At 34.2% G+C, this 25,551-nt stretch overlaps 3 protein-coding genes and 1 pseudogene across 5 annotated transcripts in view; 3 read left to right on the top strand and 1 right to left on the bottom strand.

Annotated features, from left to right (window-relative positions):
• The window catches only part of LOC128680072 (dual specificity tyrosine-phosphorylation-regulated kinase 2), a 141,864-nt gene that overhangs the window by 36,679 nt on the left and 79,634 nt on the right, over window positions 1-25,551 (bottom strand). The window lies entirely within an intron of this gene.
• LOC128680075 (uncharacterized) lies at window positions 3,979-11,230 on the top strand. Its single transcript, XM_053762823.1, has 2 exons — window positions 3,979-4,193; window positions 9,653-11,230. Exons 1-2 carry the CDS (start codon window positions 4,152-4,154, stop codon window positions 10,196-10,198), a joined length of 588 nt encoding a protein of 195 aa, XP_053618798.1. The 5' UTR covers window positions 3,979-4,151; the 3' UTR covers window positions 10,199-11,230.
• Window positions 20,517-22,412, top strand: LOC128680073 (uncharacterized). Of its 2 annotated transcripts, none has more exons than XM_053762820.2 (2): window positions 20,517-21,923; window positions 22,273-22,412. In XM_053762820.2, the coding sequence occupies exons 1-2, from the start codon at window positions 20,897-20,899 to the stop codon at window positions 22,347-22,349; spliced, it is 1,104 nt and encodes a 367-aa protein (XP_053618795.1). In that variant the 5' UTR covers window positions 20,517-20,896; the 3' UTR covers window positions 22,350-22,412. The 2 variants fall into 2 exon arrangements, with proteins under 2 accessions (XP_053618795.1, XP_053618796.1); XM_053762821.2 differs by having other exon boundaries at window positions 20,517-21,757; window positions 22,273-22,395.
• On the top strand, window positions 23,171-24,204 carry LOC128680074 (uncharacterized protein K02A2.6-like; annotated as a pseudogene).

Raw genomic sequence — 25,551 nt, forward strand, 5'->3', positions numbered from 1 at the left:
CTTAGACCAACACTATTTAAGTAAGCTCTTTCCTACTAATATTATAAATGAGAAAGTTTGTGAGGGATGTATATTTGATAATCTTTCACGCAAAATCTACTGAACGGATTTCATAACAGAAATTATATTACACGGGTAAAATAATTATATTTTATGGAGTACTCCATATTTCGCAGTTATAATTTTAAAAAAATCACGAAATAGTGTCCCTATGAATGTCTAATTTCAGAATAAATACTTTGACTTCTTGTGTTGTTGGCTAGCCCAACAGTTAACATTAGGCTTAGCAATGTGACCAACTTCTTTTTACTACCGTTCCACAATGGATAATACCGCAAAATTCAAACAAAGTCATTGTGACCGAGCGATACGATACCAAAACAGTAGAAAAGAGGATTATACAACAACAAGCATTGGCCAAAGTCCAGACGGTGCAGAGACAAAGAATGACTAACACGGCAACACGCGATATATCAACTCCATGTCATTTACATTATTTATGTTTTATATCAATTCCTGTGATCAATTCTATGTCACTGTGTGTTTTCATGTGGCAGCGTTTATATGATCGTAACCAACTTAATCAATGTTCAAATTATAATTTATGTAGTAATAAACCTAATTATAATAACATTTTGCCTTGTAATACAATGGCCTGGTTATTGGATGAAAGAAAAGGATTATGCGGGGAAATTTCGTACATGCGTTAATGGTCGCCTAATATATTAGAAGCATCAAAAGCGTACAATATAAACAAACCATTACAAAACAATTTTCGTCATTTTTATTTGTCAACGGTTATTAAAGAAACAAATGTCTTTAATTTTTTACACTATAAATGCAGGCAATAAAATAGGCAATGAGTATAAGTTTGATAGAACGAGGCAAATTATTTTCGTAAATTCTGTTTAGTTTTGAACGTTATTAATTTAAACTTGAAAGAGATTGGCCATTGCTACCTCAATATCCCTTTATAGTTCTAGAAACGGATGCAATTTTAATTCACTTTCATCTAAGATGATGACAAAGTACTGACTATTAATATTAGGTACGCAGGAAGACTATTAACTTTCTCTATTATGAGGTAAATGTCGTTTAGCGGTCAAAGACACAGCTCAAAATGTAACGTAACATGAGTTATGAGTGGAAGTTTTATTAGTGTTTTACGATGGAATACGTCGAAATAAACAACAAATACAGTACATAATCAGACAGAAGGAACAAGACAGAGAAATTGTTGTAAGATTTGCAATAGACATCAAAATGTTAACTATAGCCGGCTTGACAAACATTGGCGGATTCGACATATATATGTTGGTTTTTTATTGCGGTAAACACAAATGTTCATTTATTCGCGTCGGTATGTCTTGAGTTCAGCGATAGTCTTCAGCTGGCATTAGGAAGTAAGATGACAGATAAATATCACATTCAATACTAATCGTGAAATCATAAATCCGAGACTACTAAGAAATCTGAAAACTATTACTAAACGTGTTTCCAGGAAAATCCGAGGAAAGCCACGAGTCACGGGTCAAAGACACCGGTAGCCGATTTTGGGTGCTCTCAACTTTACTGCACCTATTTGCATCGAGTAAATATCGAAACCGGAGCTGACGCGGAAGGAAGTACATTATAATCAGAAAGTCAACTTTACAACAAATAAACTAAACAACATCGAATCGTCACAATCACAACCTCAACGCTCATTCAAAAAGCGCGCACGTATGTCACAACTTTCTTTTTTAATTTTCTATGATATAGTGCCGTTTTTTTAAGACGTTATAATTATGTAGACTTCGAAAATTTTAATGGCACGCTAAATGTATCTGTGTGCCAGTCTGTTTGTGATAATAAAACTATTATTATCACAAACAGACTGGCACAGGACCATGACGCAAAAAAGGAGGCATGACACAAATTACTGCTTATTTCTGAAAAATCTGTACATAGAAAATCTGAAAATGTAAATAATAACTACAAAATATTTCAAAAGTTGTAAATTTCGTTTTACGACTGTAAAACGAAATTTACCTTCTGATAGTTTACTATTTACTATGGCATTGTAACATCGCGCGGTAAAATTTCGCGTGTTTGACGTCAATACAAGGAGTGCGGTACGTACTTACCATTGCACCCGAGTTGCACTTAAGTGCAGCTAAGGGTATGGCGTAAATGTGAAAAGTTCAATTTCGCAAATGCACTTCTCTAAAATGTCATTTGCAATGCAATTAAACGCGGTTTTTATACCTCAAGGATATGTAATTAATATAGCGGGGCATTCATAATTTATTTATTTTCGAATTATCTTTGATATTAAATTTAAGATTAATTAAGTTGATATGATTAATTTAAATATTTGTTATTTTGTGTAATTAATTATGCAACGTGGCACTATTAATTTATTTTTAAGATCAATGTGAAAGAGTGTTTGTTTGTCCTTCTTTTACGTAAGAAGGGAGCATTAGATTGAATTGATGGTTGTTGCTAATATATTCATAAAATGTTAACTACTTAATTCTGGATAAATAATAATTCAAACTTAATTTTATACAACATCTTATGACTGAAAGATAGGTCCTTAATTTGCGTTCTGACGTCAATGTCAGAAGTGCATTCCGGCACTTAACTGCACCATAGTATTCGTAAAAGCAGGTCAGAGGAGCTTTGAGCGCAGCTGCGCAATACAATTTTGAGTTTGCTTTTAGAATATATATGTAAAAATATACGACTACGCTTCATAAGTTTATATAAAACGAGCTTTTGCCCGCGGTTTCGCCCACGTGAATGTCTCTGCGAAAGCGGAACCTACAGACAGGCATATGGATTACCATAGTAATAATTTTAATGAAAATTATAACACAAGATAATAATGTTCACAAAATATGACACAGGATAATTATCCTGTGTCATATTTTGTGAACATTATTTTTGAAATTAATAAATAAACCGAAAAGTAATATTTTAAAACGCATTTAACCATATAGTTGATCGTAAAAAACACAAAAACCAAACATAAAAACCTCATCTCTCCCAAACCGGTTTTAACCAGCTACTGTGAGATGAAAGCTCACATGACAGATATATCATAACGACTTACTAAAAGGGTTGACTAAACATGTCTTTATTTAAATTTATATTTCTGAAGCTATTGAAAAAAAAAGAAAAAGTAGTACAACAAGATGATTTATTTAAAAATATTGCAGAAGGAAACTTAATAAGGTTCCTGTGACTCGAAAAGAAGTAGATGGAACAGGGAAGAGTTATTTGAGGTAAAAGGCAGAGAAGACCATCCATGGCCATCGTGTGTTATGTCAATATCTATGTAAATGCAGAGATTTAGACGAGATATTCACATTATTTATATTTATATATATAACTGCATTGCGCACTGAAGTGTAGAAATAGTATAGGGGCTAAAGTTTTGTTTTAACTCGTCGATCGCGCAGAATCGAGCCGTATCTTTTAAAAACACGAAAAACACTAATATACAAAAATCTCGGGAGTCGGTGTAGGCAGATAGTATTTTTTAGCCTTAATGTAAAATTTGCAAATCTTAGGTAGCGTAATTAAAACATTTTTTATAGCCTATTTAAGTGTCCCACTGCTGGGCAATGTCCTCCCCTTTCTGCTTCCATAGAGATCTATCGGGTGCAATATGATGCCACCCCCGCTGAAATCCCTCTACATCATTTTATTATTTATCTAATTAAAACATATTATTCAGAAAAACAAAACCATTAACTGAGAGTCGAATGTCCTATCTTTCGTTACATTTTCTAAGAATCGCGGCTCATCCTGACATAGAACGGAGTAAGTAGTGTGCACCCTGCTTTTAGCCTTCCCCGAAGGCATACCCCGAAATAAGGAGCAGTCAACGTATTAAGTGGAAGAGGTGAGGAAGCGGCTTCCTGTAACCCGCCCTCTTTCGCGTCCTATAAATATAACAACCTGAAGCGATCTCCTTCAGTCGTACAGGCGATCCCGAAGTGAGAGCTTGCCAAATCCCTGTCTTCCCGAGCCGACAACGTGACTGCGTACGCGTGTACAACAACACAGCTTACTCAACGCATTTCGTAATCTGGACTCGCATCAAATTGTTAAAAAGATATTGACTGTGACTCGTGTTTTGTGTGTGAAACTAGTGCTCAGACATGTTGGACAGGTCCATCCTTGGTGGTAGTTGGGAAAGCGTGGTAAGTCCGATATTATCTATTTATCTAAATAGTTCACGAATGAAATATTTCACTAGAGACAGTATAACCTAAAATGGCATTGTTTCTGGTACGTTAACATTAAGACAATTAAAAATAAATTATTCTAAATTCATAAACTCAGTGACCGCCAGTAAAACAAAGCAAGGTTAATTATCATTAAAATTCTTTATATTAATCAAAAGACAATGGCACCATATAAGAACCGTTGAAAATTAGTGACGCTTAGACGTGAGAAATGTGTGACCATAAACAAGTCAATCCCACGTATTTGGATTACGGAATCTGTGGCTATGGCTGCTCGGCAAGTTACGCAAAGTGCATGGCCAGTAATATGCTTAAAAGGCAACTGACTTCTCTATAGTTGTTGTCGTTGAACTGCGCGCGTGCGTGCCGATGTTTGAATATGGAATTACGTTCTTTTGTGTGTCAAAGTTCTTGACATTGCCTCTTTTGTCGGAGACCTTTTGAGCAATAGATTAATCTACCAGTTATCGATATCGCCCGATTATAATCGGTACCAGACATGATCATTATCTAAAATGGTTTCTCAATTAATAGAGCTTAAAGGTTATTCTAGATCTTGGTTGCAGCCTTGACAAAATTCGATGTTAAGTAATCAATTGAAATAATGATTCAAACTGTTTAATTGTGATGCCTTTAACAGAAAAGACTCTTTAAAATGGCAATTATATATTCTTTAAAATGGCGTGTAAATTATTGCATAAAATCAATCAATCAAAGATTTGTAATTATATTAATTGAAAAATTGCAGGTACAAAATTACATTAAATCATTATGAACCGTGAGTTGTTGTTCTAATGAATCCTAATCATTGTAAAGATTATATAAAACATCAAATCAAATTGGAAAGGAAAAAACGACATTTGAGTCAAAGGCGAGGACCGTCATTACCGTACACAATAAAGCAAAAAATGGCCCGTTAGAAAGTGTTTGATTGTCAAACAATGAGCTGTCATAACAGCTGTCAAACTGTCGATGGGATCGGGCGAGCCAGCCGACATTTTGCAAGCGACCGGTTCAAATCCTGCGCAAATTTTTACACTTTCACCAGTTTCTCTGCCAGGTGATTTTTATTATTGAGAATGCAATATCGATACAATGACTGTCTCTTGCCACAGTTACTGTATTGACATAATGTGTTATTAAAATGCAAATGTTTCTGATGATTCTGCTGCCATATTTTTACATTTTCCCATAGTTAAACGTTTGCATAAGATTGTACATTATAATTTTAACGTTTAGTTGCATCTTTAATATTCTAGGTAACAACATAGGCCTTAAAAAAAGATAATGAAGCTGCGGCAAATTATGAATTGCTTATTGAATAAACCAATTCTTCAATATTATAGCTGAGTATAATACGCAATATGAATTAAACAAACGAAATGAAATGAATGAAACGAAACGAAAATCATCTTTATAATTTATAATATAAGTGTAGAAATGTAGATTAATGTAGATAAATAACTCAAAATGGACAAAACAATGACTAAACTTGACACTAACACACACAGTTCTAGTTTTCGTGTTGTAACTAACAAACTAATAGTTGTCATTGGCCGTAGTTATTCCGGTTTCTGATTTCGAAAGCCGACCAGAGATCAGATAGAGACAAATGACGTTTTAAAATGAAACACACGAAGGAATGTGATAGATCGGGAGCCGTGAAACCATCGCTTCGAATTATGAAATGATTAAAAAAATGTGTATCAATTTGTTCAATTTCGTAACGGTTTGTGTTAATAAAAATGTTTGTATCGTCGCGTTTTGTCGTAAATCTTCACTGTTTATCTCAGATTTCGAGATCAAACATCCAGAACAACTGACTTTTTTTTTTAAACTGAAGGTAAAGATATAAATACTATTATGAAATATCTTTTTTAATATAAATGATGGGACACAGAACAAGAACATAAAAAATAACTAAATGAAAATCATCCAATTTGTAAAAAAAAAATCAAGATATAACGACTAACTACGAAATCAAAATCTAGAACCACTTGTGTGGTGAAGAATATGACTGTATTTATTTTATATTATACAAAAACAAACCCGAACCCACTTTGTAACTCAAACAAGAACTTAAACTTGAGGATGACGAAGTCAAAGTTAAGTTACATTGACCTGCGAAGGCCCTCCTCAACGGGCCATGACACTGAAGTGGTGCAATGTCTATAAGAAATCGATTACTCACTTCGAAACGAGATGTGGGTAAAAAGTGAGTAAGTGGGCGAAGACAGTTAGTCAGGGAGGGCGGCGTCGTCATAGGACACGTAGCAAGTATTTATAGCTGATGAAGATCAGGAAAAAAAATTATATCGACATAAATTTTGCCTTATAATGAGAAATTGCCTCAAAATCTCAGTTGTTTAGTGAGAAGGAGTTAATATACAAATCGAATTGCATTTTATGCCATTTGATACAGTCATATACATATTTGTTTTAATAAGTAAAAATAATATATTTTCATTAAATATTGTTGACTGATACGATAAAATGCCTCGCAGGAATATTATTAGTTATAAACGATCGATGTATTTTTAATGTGCTTATTTATAGAATAGCCGACTACTAGGTTTCGTAGCTATAAATAAGCAAGTTATATTTGTATATCATTGTATGCGCTTTGACATTAAACGTCAAAGAATATATATATCATTGATTTTTAATAAACTAAAATAGAAAACAAGAAGATTAATAATAAAGTTTTCGAACACTTAAAAAATTTTCAATAGCGTAAACTTTCATCCATCCATCTAACCATTTACAAGTTAAAAACAAAAACTTCGTTGTTCACAAAACCAAAAATCACTCGACCATAGAACCAATGAAATTGAGAGAGTACAAATTGCAAAAAAACCGAAGTGGCTTTAAAAAATGTATCGCACGAATACTATTTTTTGTACAAGTTCTACATACAGACTCTAAAAATTTTTAAATCGCAAGGTAAATCCAACCTTATGTTGTCCTCAACAAGTTCCAAATTTGTGTTTTTCGTGCTTAAATCTATATGAATAATTAACATGCTTTCTGCCGTGTATGATATAGGGTTATGAATTATACGCTTCAACTAGCTAAAATGCTTGAAACACACTGGGGTTAACTCATGTCATATTAGCACTAAAATTTCAGCCAACGAGAATTTCGTGATATTAAAAATTAAAGGCCATATTTTGGTAACGCTCATATATTACTTTCTTGCAAAACCAAAAATACATTTAAATAGTTTTTCTTACAAATAAACAATTAACTTATAGTATCAGTTTATCGCTCAAAATCTCCTAAAACTGTTTAAATTTCCACCGTAATAATACCATTAACCTAAATGGAGCTGGTTTGGAAATAATTTATTACTCATAATGCGCAAATCCACGCGCACACATTATCTAACTCTAAATCTATTAACAGGTAATAAACCCAATGCAACTGCCTAGATAATATTAGAAGTTGCATTGAAAATTTTCAAGTATTGTCCAAAATAGCGCGGGACAAATTTAACTACAGTTATCACCTTCAGTCCCATAATAACGACCCACAAATAAACCGACTATGCACGTCAGGACAGAAATACTATACGCATTTTAACGTAATATTACAACACGGTCGTGAAATGGGACACGATGTAGAAACGACCGCGGAATAGTGCGGACAAGCTGGAGTATTGTATTTACTAGTATTTTATTATACATGAGGTTATTTGATTTATACCTAGATGTTAAAGCATCTTATTAAGTTTGTAAAATATTTCTAGTCTAATGACGGAGGACTTAATTTAAAACAATATGATAATCGCGCTCTACAAAACCAGTTAAACTGAGACAACGCACAGCTAAATCATAATGAAAAAAAGTGTGTATTGACAGCCTCGTGTCATCTGCGCAAAGAAAAATGAGACCTTGACGACATCATCCGTCATTCTCTGACACCACATGATAACGTGTCGAGCAAACGCAAAACTCACCGAATGCCAGACAAATCAAATGAGGCGTTACCTGAAAAAAAAAAGTCAAGGTTAGTGAAATTAAAAAGAAAACCCTGCAAAATACACACGGATGACTTAATTCGCTATTTTAATTAGACCGTGTTAACTAACGCCGACAATAGAACAACTATTTCAAAGTGACCCATTTAATGCGACCCCAATTCTTGGTGCACTGTTATTTTTTACGTTAACACATTAAAAATAATGTTACACAACACCCGGGCTGTCAAAACACAGCCGAGCAGATTTGTCGTGTCAGAAACAAGACGGGATTCTGTTGCTTCAAGGTGTAACAGTTTCGGATGTAACGGATAGATCGACCTACAAAAGAGAATAGAACATTTTTAAAATACAACGAGAACACATTCAAATTAATGAGCAATTATGACAATAGCTATTGAGAGATAAAATGACTAAAATTAAAAGCTGTGAAAAAATTAATAATAATTCAATATCATACAAAATGACATGCAGTCAACATGAAATAAACTGAAGCTAGTATAATTTCAGAGTAAGAAACAGATCCATAATATTCTCGCGCCAATATAACACATCATGTTCTAATGAAATCTAATAATAGACCACCTATTTCTGCGTGACCTATTATATGACCATTGGCCGGTAAGAGGAATTTCAAGAAAACCCATAAAAATATTGCACAATATCAAAGGACTTAAAATTAAACGCAACGTAACGAAATAGTGCTCCGAGATTGTGCAAGAATCGTTAAACACGAAAGCTTTTTGTACATCAAAAGATTTATAAACAAATTTTAAAAAGATGCCAATAAACAAACATATTAACGACATTCCCTTGGTGCGATTTTCTGAATATTTTTTTTGTGGTTCGCTTTTCAGTTCTCTATCATGTTAACTCTGCGGTTAGCAATGTCATTATTCGCGTAATAAAATCTAATTTGACGTCACCTCGATAATGCCCTAGACCTCTTTTACCGAATTACGACTGTAACAATAAGCATTGAAACATTTGCTAAAGAACCTTCTAGCTCTAGAAACACAAACACTTCGCCGGACATAAATCAGGATTCTTCAATGCATCTGTTAAACTTGGACCTTGATTGAGACATAAATAACGCTAAATAAACTTCCTGACAGTTCATGGCCGTTAGTAAAGTTTAGTTCTTAAGCCAATGATATTCAGATGGGCTTTACACACGGTGGGAACGACAGGTGGTAGTAGACATGTGGGCACCGACGAAGGGCTCTGATGACGAACTAGACAGAGATAAATAACCGAACAGCCGGCGATGGAAAAGGACGGCCATCGAGCCCTAGCCGACCGTAAAGTCACGTACGATATTTATGTGATTGCCACTTTAAATAATCCTCAAGATCTCTAGTGGTTTATTGGCCATTCGGAACACCGATGTTTACACAAGTTTATTGTTACTGATGACGTTTTCGTCTCGTTTCAGGTGTCGAGGGATGACTACGACATTGACTACAGCCCGAGTCCGAGAGGCTCGCCCTTGAAGGACACGTCTAACATTCAGGATGACCAGTCTTACTGCATCAGCCGTCACAATCCTAACAAAACTTTTCGGCGGGAGTCCGTCATTGCTTCGTGGAAGCATTTGAAGAAGGAGAGGGAACAGGCCTTGGGGAAGCGAGTCGTGTATGTCGATGCTGACAGCTATCAGGATTACTACGGCAGGAACAAGGTTAAGCGGTGCAAAAGTGAAAGGACTGCTTGCGCCCCTCGTGTGCCCAAGAAAGTTAAACGCACGTACTCTGTATTATACAGGTATGACCCTAACGAAGAAAAGGTTGTTAAAGAATATAAGTACCAGCTGCCTAAAGATCAAGAATCATCGGAAAATGAGCACATACCGATGCAGAGGTCTGTCTCAGAACCGTATTTGCAGCCAGACAGGGTACCGAAGAAGAAGGTGAAGAGATCCATCACGACACTATTGAACATCAAGACAAAATTCTTCAATATATTCAGTTCGAAGTGTTAAGATGTTTTGATCCTTCGACGGAATAGTTGCTCAATTTAATGCATTTTATATGACGGGCGTTATGCAAATCTTTGATGGGATCAATTTGTTTGCTACATATCTAGTAGTAATAGTTAATCTGGTTTGGATATATTAAAATAAAGTAACTGTCTCAATCTCGAGATTGATACTAGCCTTACATGGGCAGAAATTAAAAAAGAAATGAAATCTGTCATCTATAACAGAATATTCGCAACCAAGATATCATATCTGTAGGTCAGTTAGATATTGCACCGAGATTATAATGTATCCTAGAACTAGATAAGTGAATGATAAGTTTCTTTTATCGTACCAAATGTATTTTAATTTAGTATTAAAATTTGTGATAGGTACGTACGTGTGTTGTAATAGTTGTTTGATTGCTACAGGACTAGATGATGGAGGCCTTTCAGACTTGGAACTGATGTAAATACAGAGGCTAAAAATGAATGTTAAGATAATTTTTCTTTTAAATTTAATGCACATACAAATTGTAATCTTTGGTAACATTTTCATTAACAAACTTTCTGTACTATATTGTAATTTGTGCAATAAAAAAATGAAATATCAGAGATATGTCTGAAAGTGGATCTAAATTTATGATATAATAATATTGGTATAAGAACTTGTATATAAAATGTTATATTTAACCTGTGTATAAAGTTATGGGGCATAGATGTGACAATATTATAATGACAAGGCTATTATTTCAAGCAGGGTTCGAAATTATAAAGATATTTTTGAAATGTCCGATATTTATCGAGACTATAATTTTTTTCGACCCCTGACTTAGAATCCTAAGATAAGCTGTTCATCGTTGACTTTGCGTCAATAATTGAATATGCTGCAAATAGCCTTATTGGATCGCCTTGTAACTTAACAATGCTATCTCATTGTTAAGAAATACATAGACAGGCTTACATGAAACGTAATTACATGTGATCGCCAGTTTAAGAATGGTTTTAGGCAAAATACAATAAAACAACAGTTCAAAAAATATTCTCCTATGTAATAGATTTCTCTTTTTCCCTCCCTCATCTGAACGTATAATATAATTTTTAATACATTTAACTGCCATTAAAAAAAATCGAATATAATTTTAAAAACAATTTATTTTAAAAATATATGTTTTAAATTTCCAATTTAAGATCTTCCCATATCTTAAATTGGAAATTTAAAAAATATATTTTTAAATTGGAAATTTAAAAAATATATTTTTAAATTTCCAATTTAAGATATGGCAATTACCTTTGTCCAGCAATGTGACGTAAATTCGTGGACGCAATGTATTAAAAAATAATTACTAATAATGTTTAATTAACAAAACTATATTGTTTACATATTGTACGCTCGTCATCACGATCATAATTTGAAAGTTTTCCAATTATACTTTACATAGGTTTTCAATTGGGTAATCAAATTTTTTTCTGTATAATAATTATTAAATATATAGTATTAAAATAAGAATTAGTCATATCAGTGGCTTCATTCCTATTAATTTTGTAAGATTTAGCATGTAAGCCATTTTGTAACTAACGTCACACTATAAAATTTGTAACGTTAGTTAAAACGTGTGTTATTATTGTTTTTAAGCCATTTATTTGCCAATGAGTTGTTGATAGGTATGGTGCGATAGATTTATTCTTGCAATAACATAAGAAAACCTTATTTATTGAACATAATACGTAATATATACTTACTTTAATTTATATTATGAAATAAAAATTTGATAAGTTCAACAAACATGTGTTTATAATTTAACTAATTTAATAACAAATACAACAGAAATGGTAAAGACAAAGCCCTTAGTTACACGATTCAACAATTCAATACAGAAATAAGACGCATTATAGATAATTTTGACCAGTATCTATCTACTATCAGTATTCTTTGTTCAACCGATGGTATGATACGGACCAAGTGATTAAATAATATATTATTAATAATGCCTTCTCGCTTTCAATATACATAAACAAGCAATATCGGGCGAAGTAAATTATTATGTACGTAGGTAGGTCGTACTGACACGTTTATCACATTGCTTCGACATTATGAATATTGTCGCGGGCATTTTAGACGCTCTCAGCGTCTAATAACCAGTTTCAGAACAAATACCATATTATTTTTTTAACATTTGTTCAGAAGAGTAATTAATGAATTTTCAAAGAAAATATATTAAAATAATGCAATCGGATCAGACTGGTTTCAGATGAATAAGAAATTGTATGAAACAACACCGGTTGAATGTGGAACAAACCATAGGTTGTAAAATGATCCTGAAACGAGATAGCAGACGATAAGAGCGACACAGTTGAGATTTGGGAACGGACCCGCATAATGTATTGTTAGTTTATTAATAAAGTCCCAGATAGTCCATTGTCAGAAATATGCGGGAATGGAATCACCCACTTTTGATTAACATTATAATATTTCGTCCATTTCGCCCACCTAGTCGTTACCCTGCCCTAGCTTATGTGGGTTTACTCCCGGTATTTTCAAGTTGGTGCTTGGTGCAAAGCTTTGGGAAAATACTAGGCGTAAACCCATCTCAATACGGAAAAAATATTATTTTCCGAATAATTAATACTTTCTTTTATGAAAGTACATTTTGTCCTAAAGTTTTAGTTCAATTTGCAAAAACTTCGTTCAATACGAGAAACGGGAGCATGCGACATGTATAATACAGATAAGGTTGCGTTGCTAATTTACATTTCATGTACTGTCACCAGCACAACAAAGCACCCATATTCATGGCAAATTCGCTGTATGTCTGTCATATAGAGTAACTTGACATGTGCAGCCTGTACAACTGGCTAATTAAAAAACGGGAAGAACCAAGACATAATCTAATTTCCATCCAGCGTATACCTATATTATTTTGACTAGAGCCGAGACTATTCTAGTCCTTAGGACTATAGATTTTTAAGTCTCAAATGAAGATTCAATGTATGAGTAACGACTCAAAATAACCTCTGAAAGTAAAGTATTTTATTAACTTACATATATGTATGATGATATGACATCATATAGATACGGTCTTTATCTATTACGGGGTAGACAGAGCCGAGTGTTGCGAAACACGAAGGCCACGATTAGATTTATGGTGGCCTTATTGGTGGAATATCGATATTAAAAAAATGACAGGATTGACAGATTGCTAGCCCATTGCATATGAGAAGAATCTCCGGTTTTTAACCCTTTCCCTTGATTGACTTTTACGCAGCAGCTGGCATATTCTATATACACATTTCGCAACTAGACCAACAAGGAGGACTTTTCATTTCTACTTACATATTATTTATTTATTGATACTACCAAACAGGTTATAGTGGTGCGATTTGTAAAAACGATGAGTCTCGATGAGACTAAAAGTCTCGCAACCAAGACGGACCAGAGTATAGACTCTTCCAACACTAGGCTGCGCTAGACTGGCACTTAAGCTGATCGTGGATTAACATTCATTATTTAGCTTCGTAATTAACTTATAGGGAACCCTGAAAGATGAAACAAACCATTCTAAATTTACGGTACTTACGCTAATTTAGCTTGACCTTTTCGGGAAAGACTATACTCGTATATTATAAGAGGAGTGATGCGTTTATGTAAAATTGTAATAAGCAATTTTTTTAAATCCATATAATTACTAGACACTGATAGAGCTATTCAATTGGTAATTCTGATAATTGTCATCTCACTCTTTCATGCTCGCGTGTTCCCGGTTGTATTCGACGCAGTGACACTGCGACGCCCAGGGTTGGACTTTACTGCGCAGAAAACCGCAGAGAACGCCATTTTGGCCGGTTAAATTTAACGTCAAAGTTGACTGGGATACTCACCTTTACTACGTACGTATTAAAATTTTGTGGCTGTGTAGGAGCACCATACCAATAGTCTTTTAGCAATAATGAAAATAAATACAATTAACTCATCCATGTGTCGAAAAAACCTTTCTAGCCTTCATGCATTATTCCATCAACAATTTATTCTCCGGGAGATCTCGAATCTCCCGATTTGTACCCGCCATCGCAGAATTATGCCTGAACGGAATTAACATCGGATTACCTGGTTACAAACAATGTTCACACATTTTTGTGGCCTGTTTGAGTGTCCCACTACTGGGCAGGTATTTTGTACCATTTACGGGTTAGTATCTTTTTTTCTGCATCACCCAAACCAGTAGGCATTAAAATATGCCTATCCTACTTTTTTATTACGATCTCTATAGCCTAATGAACAATTTGCCTGACTACTACACTGGAGGTCCTGGGTTTGATCGCCGGTCAGGTCAAAATAAAAATTAGGTATGATATTTTAGAGATTTACCTATATTTATATACATATGTGTATGTTATAAAACATAGTACTTACTTTTAGGCTAAATGTTTGTAATTTGTTTATGTATTTATTTATTATTTTTTTATATTTTTTATAGAGCTCTTAACTTTATGCCAGGAGTATATGGAGTGGTCCAATTTTGAGGCGTAAACCTATTGGTTATCCTTCTCAACTTTCGACATTTTATGCCTGGAGCCCGTGGGAGAACTGGCTCCAGCGAAATTTGAATTAAGCATGATACACGGCATTAGAGTGCCTGCCTAATAGCGGGGCAATAAACGTTGGAATACATCAATATGTTTCCTTGTTATGATCATCAAAAGCGCGAAAGAATATATTTTCTTCAACGGTTTCTGTCTGTAGACAAAATTAAACCATCATATTTGAGAGAAGATTCTGGATTCTGATGTTATTATTATCGAAATCTAACGCACAGGCCTAACTTCGCAAACTGCATCAAAATCCGTTGCGTTGTTTAATAGAAGAAATGTTCGAAGTATAAAAGGTACGTGCGCGTTTAATACCTGTGTACCACACATTTTATCTAATCTATGGAATACTACAGAAAAGACTTAGTGGGTTGCACCATTCAACTTTGACGTGCGCAAAAATACGCAAAGTACGCAGTTTTGTCTAAACGTCACCTGCGCACAGGTCAAAGTTGAGCAACCCACCCTAATAAATCATCAAAAATAACAGTTACAATGACGATGCTTCCCGAAACCAATCGCGATGGACGCGCGCAGTGTTTATTTTAAAGAGAAAGATGCACTCGACTTGTCTGTCTGTTTGTATTATAAATCAGGCAGCTTTATTCATTAGTATTACTTATCCCGTTCGAACTTCCCTCGAGAAACACTTCTTAATAAATTATTTTCTTTAAACAAATCCGTCATATAATGATTCAGAGAACATACTTTCAAGGTACGGTTTACCTTAAACGTAAAGTACCTACGCCATTTTTTCTAAGACGCGCAGGTTAAGTCAAAGTTGACTGACCACCACCTGCACAGTTTCAAAACTGCTTCGATTTATAAACTCAGACCTATTCGTCACAGGCGTGTCGGTGGCCTCGTCAGTTACAGATCATGGTCAAAACTAATTAAATTTTATCTCTGGAACGCACGACAGGACTTCTATTTACTCTCGGAGCTCTGAACTTACTCAGGCAAGTTAAGTTAGTCATTTATAACATAACTGTGTCGGTTTGATAGCTTTGATTAATCACCTATATTGTCGTATTAATTGCTTAGGGTGAGTTGCACTGAACACAAAATGGCGTACTTGCATTTTTCTGCGCAGGTTAAAATTAACGTTAAAGTGGGTTGCAAACATCACTTCAAGTCAGTTTACCCGTCCGTCGTCCAAATTTTGAAATTAATCTCTATCAATCTTTTAGTCGCCTTGCACGATACTAACAGGAGTTTATTGAGTAGTATTATTCTAGGGCGGGAACCACGTTTAAAAGATGAAAAAGAACCAAAATCAATTTAACTTGATCTACGCTGCTTAACGCTCGGTTAATTTTATTGCTCGCTCATGGAGACTACTGGGTGTAATTCGGCTTTTTATGGGACTTTCTCTTGTAATTAACGCTAAAAGAATATAAGTCTAACTCAACAAAACAAGTTTTTTAACAAGTTCTTACAAAATCTATAGATACATTATCTGTGTTTTGTCTCAGTAAAAACCCTTTAAAAAACGAAAATCTAAACTGCTTCCTGACGTTGCAGATTGGAACCATGGATAAAACTTACGAGAATTTAGACCTTTGTATTTGGATTTTTTACTTGTCAAACAGTTTAGCTGAATTTGTGTCAGAACTTTACGACTTATATAATTCAAACTTTTTAAGTTTCTTACAATGTCCTTCAATATGGGAACGACAATGCATCCCGTGGAATTCGAACCTACGACTCTCATTTTATAAAGCAAACACCTACATCACTAGGTAACGGAAGCTGTTCTGCGAAATAGTACAGCAATATTGAGGTGAATGACCTGATAACGGGTAATATATGCTAATCTAATTGTTATTAATTAACAGATAAATAAAATACCAACACACCGATATGGAATAAGAACGATTAAAAACATTAAGATGTTGAGTTTTATGGGAATTATATACAGCGAAATGTTTAGATACATACCTTTTGGAGCTCCTTTTGGGACTATTTAGATATATTATAATATATTATAATATTATGAATAAGGCCACTGCGCTTCTCTATGGTAAACATTTGGTAAAAAGATATAGGGTTACCGTATCTCAGAAATTGGTTCTAAGATCTTCGAAATTTTTCAACTCCTCTCAGGATTTCACAAATGTGAGAAAATCTTATGATCTTTAGAATTAAAAGTATAATCTAAATTTGAAAGATCTCTTTTAGAACTATGATAATAATTATAGAATTTAAATTTTTTAAATACGTGTGGGAGAAAATGGCGACAATGAAATCACGGCTTTTCTTCGGAATTTTATTTTTTTCCTACGGTGTACTACACAGTATTGTACCTATCAAATTTAATCGGAAGGGGTTAAGATCAATAAATTAATTGTTGTTGTTTAGGGAACCCTAACCGACTTTCAAGATTTCCTTAAAAGCACAGACCAAAAAAAAACAAATAAGCACTTTTTTATTCAACCTAAATTGCTTTCAACCAGACCATAATAATTTGCAGCTCGATTTTAGACAATGCCGAACATAATCGCAGTCATTATAAAAGGTCAAGGAATGTGCACAATTTTCAATGCATTCGGCTGCATTGTATTGCAGTATCGGCTTTTATGTCTTAATTGCACGTTAAATATTATTAATTTTAAGAATTCACTAATTAATGTGAAGGTTTGTGCCGCAACCATATAGTAACGACAAAGCAGACATGCCACCCGGTTGAAAAACCTTGTCCTTATTTATTTTTTAAATTGACAACAAACTGGCAACAGCAACACTCAACAGCCCACACTAAGCTTGTATCGCGGGTCAGATGTATAAAAACATAGTAAAGGCAACACGCCCAGAGCTGCAGACAAATATTTATGATCATAGGTTTTCCCGCGCTGGGAATCGAACCTAAGACCTTGATATTGCAGACGGGCGTGAATTTAAAATCCCTAAAGGTTGTTATTAGTCAATTGAAAAGGAATAAAAATAAAAAGTTTAAGTGGCGCATCTATATACTATTTAATTTGTATTTTAACTTTTGTTATTACATTATAACCTCGACGGAAACTGTGCATTCTGAGGTCCGTGGTCCGATAATGGTCAAATAAAATAAGTAAATAAGAGTTTTATGGAACCATTTGCCTTCAAGTTAGTGTAGGTCACGTCAACTGTATGGTTAGTTTAATTTTCGCCTAATAATGCAAATTCGATAATTACTCTGAACTGAAATATTCATTATAAAATACGCTCAAGTTTTGTAGATTTAGCTACGCATTGAAGACCTAGGTACAGAAAGAGGAAACGCCACAGACCAAGGAAGCAATCGAGTGATCTGGGATGCTTTAGATGCAACCAGCATTTGGATAGAACGGTTCGTTAATACACAGATCACCTACCATAGCTGTCATACATGATATGGGTGTTAACTGGGTTTTAACCCAGGTTATCCATTACCACAGTCCGTTACTGATGGGGAATACAATCATAAAACAAACAGCTTGAGAACCAATCGGCTCAACACTTCAATGTAACCAATCTAAATTATTAATTAAAGTCAAGTACAGTAAAGGTTTTATTGGCGTTATATCGACCTCATTGTTACACGACATTGATTGCTCTTTTTATTAGGCTCATGAAAAGACCTTGCGACTAATGCATGTATATGTTCTTTATATTGTGCTTATGCTTCTATGTATGTGACCTTACGATAAATTTTGAAATTACCGTTCAATGATTATGAAGGAATATTTATGAAGGCTGAAAGAAGTATCTTTGTGTACACTTCTAGCTTTGGTATAGCTACTAACTTAGGACCACTGGGACCACTTCATATTTTCCAGATGGATTTACTACGAGCAAAAATAGAATTCTCAAAGAGGGTTGACGTCAGTCACGTCACGGAAAATCGCCAATTTTGGACTGAATTGGTCAACAACAACAATCACAACACAATGTATCTCTTTTTAGGTTAAAGGTTACGGTAAATAATAAATACCGTAAACGATGAAAGAGACCAAAATGAGGATGATGAAAACCATCAATACAATATTTGGTCACGATCGTGAAAATATTGACTCGTCAATAGTGTCGTTATAATCGTGTAATTGTAATACAAACATTGAATGGCTTCGAAGTGGAAGCTTGGCAGCTCGTGATCATCTTGATTGGTTGATTGACGTTGATTTCACTGTTATTGTCAAGCTTCGGACATTTTATAGGTTTATTGAATGTAATCACTTCCACCATTAGCACTACAATAACGCAAAAAATATAAATATTACGAGCACGCGAGTACTCTTATAATACTGGTAAGCAAACTTTCGGTTCTTCTTGAACGCCCAATGTCAAATGAGGGAAGTTTCCCGTTGGAAATAATATCTTTAAAAATATTAATTCTCTAAGCTAACCATTGGAGAAACAAAGAGACAAAGGGGTGCGGCGCAAAGAGCTAATTTTATCAAAAAAATACGAGCAAAACAGTTGTTACATTACTGTGTACTTGAAAAATATATTCCAACCTATCCAACGACGCGGTTCCCACGAAATCATAATGTCATTTGTAACCAAATTTCTCATTTTATGTTCACAAATTGGTGTTTCCACACGTCCATATACTGCGAAAGGATCGGAACACATAATTCGGCCAAAACAGACATCTAATATTTTAACAGCGATTATAAAGATATTTTCCTTATTTGAAATGTGACCTTTTGCCTCTTATGGAAAAGTGACGTATCTTTGGTTTAGTGAAATTTGGTCATGATTAAATTATCGAAACATGGAAAACACACCAATAGGCGTGAATTTAAATTAATATTTGTGTTATTTTATTAGTATAAATTAATTATCAAATTAGAAAGTAGCCATTCAACTCATTTATGTATAGTTTTTTTAATTAATTTAAATTCATCGTATTATTAATTTTTAATTAGGCAATTTTATTGTATATGCAAATTGTATAATAAAATTTCTTTTTTATTGTAAGGCATAGGCTCAAGTCAATTACTTTCCTGTAATTAACATAATCATCAAGCAGTAATTACTATCAGTAAGTTTGTTTTTAATACAAAAATGGATAACGAAATGTTTTACAAGTCAATTTAGTTAACCTAACCAGACACTGCTATTTAATAAGACTTCTTTTGGTGGAGATAATTATCTACACATAACATAAATTCTGCTTTTTCATTTCCAACGACATAATTACATTTATCTGATGTAAAAGTTAAAATATAGATGGAGAATGTCATAGTCGATGAAATAAAATCGGGTTACTTACATATAGTCTATTATTATCACATTATATATATTAATTATAACTTTCGAATTTTCTCCCTCATTCCATTTTTCGCGAACATACCTGCAAACAAAAGAAAACATCGATTAATCTTGTTGTTAATCGCGAACAGTAATTGGTCTGTCAATCATAAACGCAATCAGTCAAACTGACAGACACGTTCGTCGTTCGCATATCCCTGCTGCCAATTTAGGGAATATCGTCGGGATATGAATGAGTATTTGCGAGGCTGAATCAATAAATCAGTTATCCTGATCCAATATTACTTCCGTGTTATTCTTTTCTCCGTGTATATCATAACGTGTATAGCTCTTGCCTGCAGCTGCACCCGCGGTAGTCTATATTTTTCTTTGGGTCATTGTCATGGGTCATATATATATATATATATATATATATATATATATATATATATATATATATATATATATATATATATATATATATATATATATATATATATATATATATATATATTATATATATATATATGTAGGATTTTTTTTTGTTAATTAATTTCTGAACGCTAAGAAAGGCTAATTCGGAAGTTGATGGTTTCCGAACGAGCGGATGTAGCTAGCTCGCTCTAAAAAAAAAAAAAAAAAGAATGACAGATAAGATATAAGACAGGACATTGTGAAGTGCGTAAGATTTTTTTTCTTTGTGATTTAATAATAAAAGAATGCAGAGTTAACATAAAATATTATTTTATTTAGACCCTCCCACAAAATTCTCGTCCGGGATAATATTGGGTCTAAATAATTCGGAAGACTTACATCACAATAATTGGATTAGTGGCTTGCACGTTTCACCGGCCGGTAACCAAAAATAAAAAACGAACGAAGTTAGCAAGAAGACGCGGACTACGTGCAAACAAACGAAAAGATGCCTGACGACGATAAAAACGATAGCAACAAGGTCGGTAATCTGATGAACGTGGTGGACTCCATACCCAAGTTCACTGGCGACGATATGACTTATTCGTCGGCGAGGTGGACACAAGACCTGGAGGATAACGCAGAGATATTCGGGTGGACTCCGCAGCAAAAGTTAATAATTGCTCGCCGGTGCCTGGGCGGCACGGCTGAATTGTGGCTGAGGACGGAAAAAGCTTTTAAAAATTACGAGGAACTGAAAACAGCGCTCTTAAAAGAATTTTCTGAGGCGGTTAACAGTAAGCAAATGCACGAGATGATGAGCACCCGTAAGAAGCGGAGCAACGAGTCATATTATCAATACATGCTTGTTATGAAAGAATTAGGAAAAAGGGCGAAATTCCCAGACTATGTGTCGATACAATATATCATAGACGGTATAATAGACTACGAGTCCAACAAATTATTGTTTTATGGAGTAACCTCATACCCGGTGCTCAAAGAAAAGCTGGCTCTGTACGAGTCGTTTAAGAGAAAGACGTTAAAGAAGCCGTTACGCGAGAAGACTGAGAAAGAAGAGAGTGATAAAAAACCAAAGGAAGGCGGACAAGTTAAGCAATTCCTGCGCTGCTATAAGTGTGGCGAAAAGGGGCATACATCAACAAGCTGCTTGAAAGGTGTAAAATGCTTTAAGTGTAACGAGTACGGGCATATAGCAACGAATTGCAAGACAGAAAATCCCACTGAAAAATCATCAAACAATGGCGGCGCAAGGAGCATTCGAAAATCCATGTTCGTGACGTCACAAGAGGTTGGCAATTCTGACCTAGTGAATGAAGAGAGCGACGGTGAACCGGAAGCGTCAGCGAGGGTGAGTGATCAAATCACCAAGTCTAGTTCGTTCGGCCATGTTCATTTTCCGTCATCCAGTAATCAGTGTGACATTGACATTCGTGACAGGTGTCAACGTGGACGGGTACTAAATATAAACAAAGCAAAGCGTATTCTAAATAAAAGTGTAAAAATCGTGAAAATTGGTAATATTATGGTGCATTGCTTGATTGATACGGGAAGTGATTTAAATTTAGTTACTTTTGAATTGTATAAGAAGCTAGGTTCTACTTATAAGCCTGAAAAAATGTTACTTACTGGTCTGGGTACTTGCAAAGTGTTTTCAATCGGTACTTTCGAGATTGACGTGGTTATAGATCACCACAGTTATCACATTGGTTTTCATATTGTGCCTGACCATGCTATACCATATGACATAATTTTAGGACAACCGTTTTTGGTCAATACCATAACAGTCATTAACAAGGGTTCTGTTGAAATAAGGCCTCAGTGTTATGATAGTTCCTATTTACATAATATTTGTTTATTTTCCAGTCTCAGTGATGAACGCCCTTCAGTACAGGAAATTATACATAATTATACACCTAAGAAGATTAGAGATGCTCCCATAAAGTTGAAAATAGTTTTAAAAGATGATGTTCCTGTCACACAATGGCCAAGAAGGTTAGCTTTAGCTGAAGAAAATATAGTAAAACAGCAAGTTGAAGAGTGGTTATCAAAGAACATAATTCGTCCAAGTTTTTCAGAGTATGCAAGTCCTTTGGTTCTCGTTAAGAAAAAAGATGGAGGCACCAGAGTATGTGTTGATTACAGGAAGATTAATGAAAAGATGGTAAAGGATGAATATCCACTTCCTGTTATTGACGACCACATTGATAAATTGAGCAATGTCAACATTTTCAGTACATTAGATTTAAAAAATGGATTTTTCCACCTACCAATTGAGGAAGACTCTGTAAAATATACTGCATTTGTTACGAGTAATCCAGAAGGACAGTATGAATTCTTGCGGGCTCCATTTGGACTATCTGTTTGCCCGAAGTACTTCACTCGTTACATAAACATAATATTTTCCGACTTCATAAGACAAGGAATAGTTTTAATATTTATCGACGATTTGATAATTTTATCGAATAATGAAGAAGAAGGAATCTCAAGACTTAAAGAAGTATTGAAGGTGGCCTCTGAATATGGTTTGGAAATAAATTGGAAAAAAACACAGTTACTACAAACCTCAGTTCAATATTTAGGACACAACATTTCTAATGGAACAGTGAAGCCTTCCAGTGAGAAGATTAAAGCGGTTAAGACTTATCCCCTGCCAAGGAATTTAAAGGATGTACAGAGTTATATAGGGCTCACCTCATACTTTAGAAAATTTATCAATAATTATGCTATGATAGCTAAGCCTCTAACTGATTTACTCAAAAAGAAGGGTGGTTAAATCCTATAGATAAGGGAGATTTACCACTGGATACACTGCATTGTGACCACCTAGGACCATTAGATGCAACTAAGAAGATGTATAACTATATACTTACTGTTATAGATGGGTTTACTAAGTTTGTATGGATTTATCCCGTTAAAACTGTGACTGCAAAGGAGACTATAGAAAAATTAAAATTTCATCAAAAAGATTATGGTAATCCACGAAGAATAATAACTGATCGGGGAACAGCTTTCACTGGGAATGAGTTTGCAGAATATTGCCTTCTAGAACAAATTGAACACATCATTATAACAACAGGAGTTCCACGTGGAAACGGACAGGTGGAACGTATGAACCGCATCATCATTTCAACCTTAACTAAGATGTGTATTGAAGAACCTGGACATTGGTATAAATATGTTAGTAAGCTGCAGCGAGTCATCAATGGTACATATCAAAGATCAATCAACACTACCCCTTTTGAGTTGCTGACTGGTGTAAAAATGAAAATTAAGGAAGATATAAAAATTATAGAACTTTTGGAAGAAGAAAATAGAGCCGAATTCATGGAAAAAAGAGATGAGTCGAGAAAAGAAGCTAAAGCACAAATATTAAGAATACAAGAAGAAAATCGAAAGCATTATAATAAGAAGAGGAAGGAGGGAGAGAAGTATAAGCAGGGCGATCTTGTAGCGATCCAGCGTACACAATTTGGAAATGCGTTAAAATTAAAACCTAAATATTAGGGAGTTAGGGAAGGATAGATATGAAGTGGAAAAAGTTGATAGGGGAAAGGAGGGACCTATTAACACATCAACTGTAGTTGATTTCATGAAAAGATGGCCTTAGTTCAACATTTTATTTTATATTTCTACTTTTGTCATAAAGGTGTATGAAACAACATATGTATGGTATGGTCTTAGGTATACTACACATGTTTTTAAACTGTTAGCTGATGTTGGATTTATTTTTAGCTGAGAGTAAAAATTATAAAATAATGTTACTGCATTTACTACTTTAACATAGTTTGTCCTATATTGTAAAGTGTAATAGCTTTTTGCTTGGAATTTAAGTCTATAAATAAGTTTCAAATTTAAAATGTTGTAGTAGAATTAGTCAATCTGTATGTGAAATATTAATTTACTTTTATTTAATATTAATTTACAATTTTTGGTTTGTAACTAGACTCAGTCTGGGGTCAGACTGAACAGCAGAATGGCCGAGCTGTAGGATTTTTTTTTGTTAATTAATTTCTGAACGCTAAGAAAGGCTAATTCGGAAGTTGATGGTTTCCGAACGAGCGGATGTAGCTAGCTCGCTCTAAAAAAAAAAAAAAAAAGAATGACAGATAAGATATAAGACAGGACATTGTGAAGTGCGTAAGATTTTTTTTCTTTGTGATTTAATAATAAAAGAATGCAGAGTTAACATAAAATATTATTTTATTTAGACCCTCCCACATATATATATATATATATATATATATATATATATATATATCATTAAAATTGGCTTAAAGGTTTAGCCGCGAAAGAGTGATAGTCAAAAGAGGGCCTTTTACACTTATAATATTAGTACGGAATTATTTATAAATATATAGATTAGAATTGTGAGCCATAGTCCTTTAAGACACAAGTTTGGCGCACAATCCACCCAGCTACCATCAAACACGGTGAGTAGCACCAGTCAACTTCGACCAGCGCGCCGTTTGCGCAGATAACGTTAACGTCAAAATTGACTGATGCAACCCACTCTAAAAGCAATGTGCTTAAACTTCTGTATTGTTTAGCATAGAATTTTACGAGCGCCGTATCTTTGAAATTTAGAATGCGTTCTGCGTGCGGTTATAGTTATTATTCTTTATGGATGTTACACACGTTTAGAAATGCATCGATATAAAATATTAATCACGGTCAGCGAAGGTACACATAGGGTAATGAGTATAAGTTGTATAATATTTCTAAACTATTCCTTTTATTTATAAAATTAAAATTAAAACTTACTTTAAGCTAAAGTAAGTAGCTTTAAGTTTTGTCAATATCGCACTTTTTGAAATTGACAGATCGTGACAAGACATACTTTTGCATAAAGTAGGTATGGATTAACTTTAATGATTTCAGAGAATATATTTTTTGTGAACTTTATTGTTCCAAGTATACAGATATACATCATACATATCATATGAGTTTCTACAAGAACTGGGAAGAACAAAAGCTGTGACAAGATGTTTATTTCCTAAAAGTAACATTATGCTCCTTATTTCACCAGTCAAGTAGCCAGTTGTCTCGCACAAACCATAAGCCACTCGACAAATGTACCTTTAATACCGACTAATATAAAGCATCCTTACACGGGCCGAGATATGGATTTAATTAAAAAACTTG

Source organism: Plodia interpunctella, chromosome 23, assembly GCF_027563975.2.
Source record: "Plodia interpunctella isolate USDA-ARS_2022_Savannah chromosome 23, ilPloInte3.2, whole genome shotgun sequence".
In the NCBI taxonomy this organism is placed as follows: domain Eukaryota; kingdom Metazoa; phylum Arthropoda; class Insecta; order Lepidoptera; family Pyralidae; genus Plodia; species Plodia interpunctella.

Bases quoted from the DNA above. Each gene is read 5' to 3' on its own strand.
- LOC128680075 (XM_053762823.1), top strand. From the start codon at position 4,152: ATGTTGGACAGGTCCATCCTTGGTGGTAGTTGGGAAAGCGTG. The intron at 4,194-9,652 runs GTAAGTCCGATA...GTCTCGTTTCAG, and splicing joins GTGGTAGTTGGGAAAGCGTG to GTGTCGAGGGATGACTACGA.
- LOC128680073 (XM_053762820.2), top strand. From the start codon at position 20,897: ATGCCTGACGACGATAAAAACGATAGCAACAAGGTCGGTAATCTGATG. The intron at 21,924-22,272 runs GTAATATTATGG...TTTATTTTCCAG, and splicing joins TGTAAAAATCGTGAAAATTG to TCTCAGTGATGAACGCCCTT.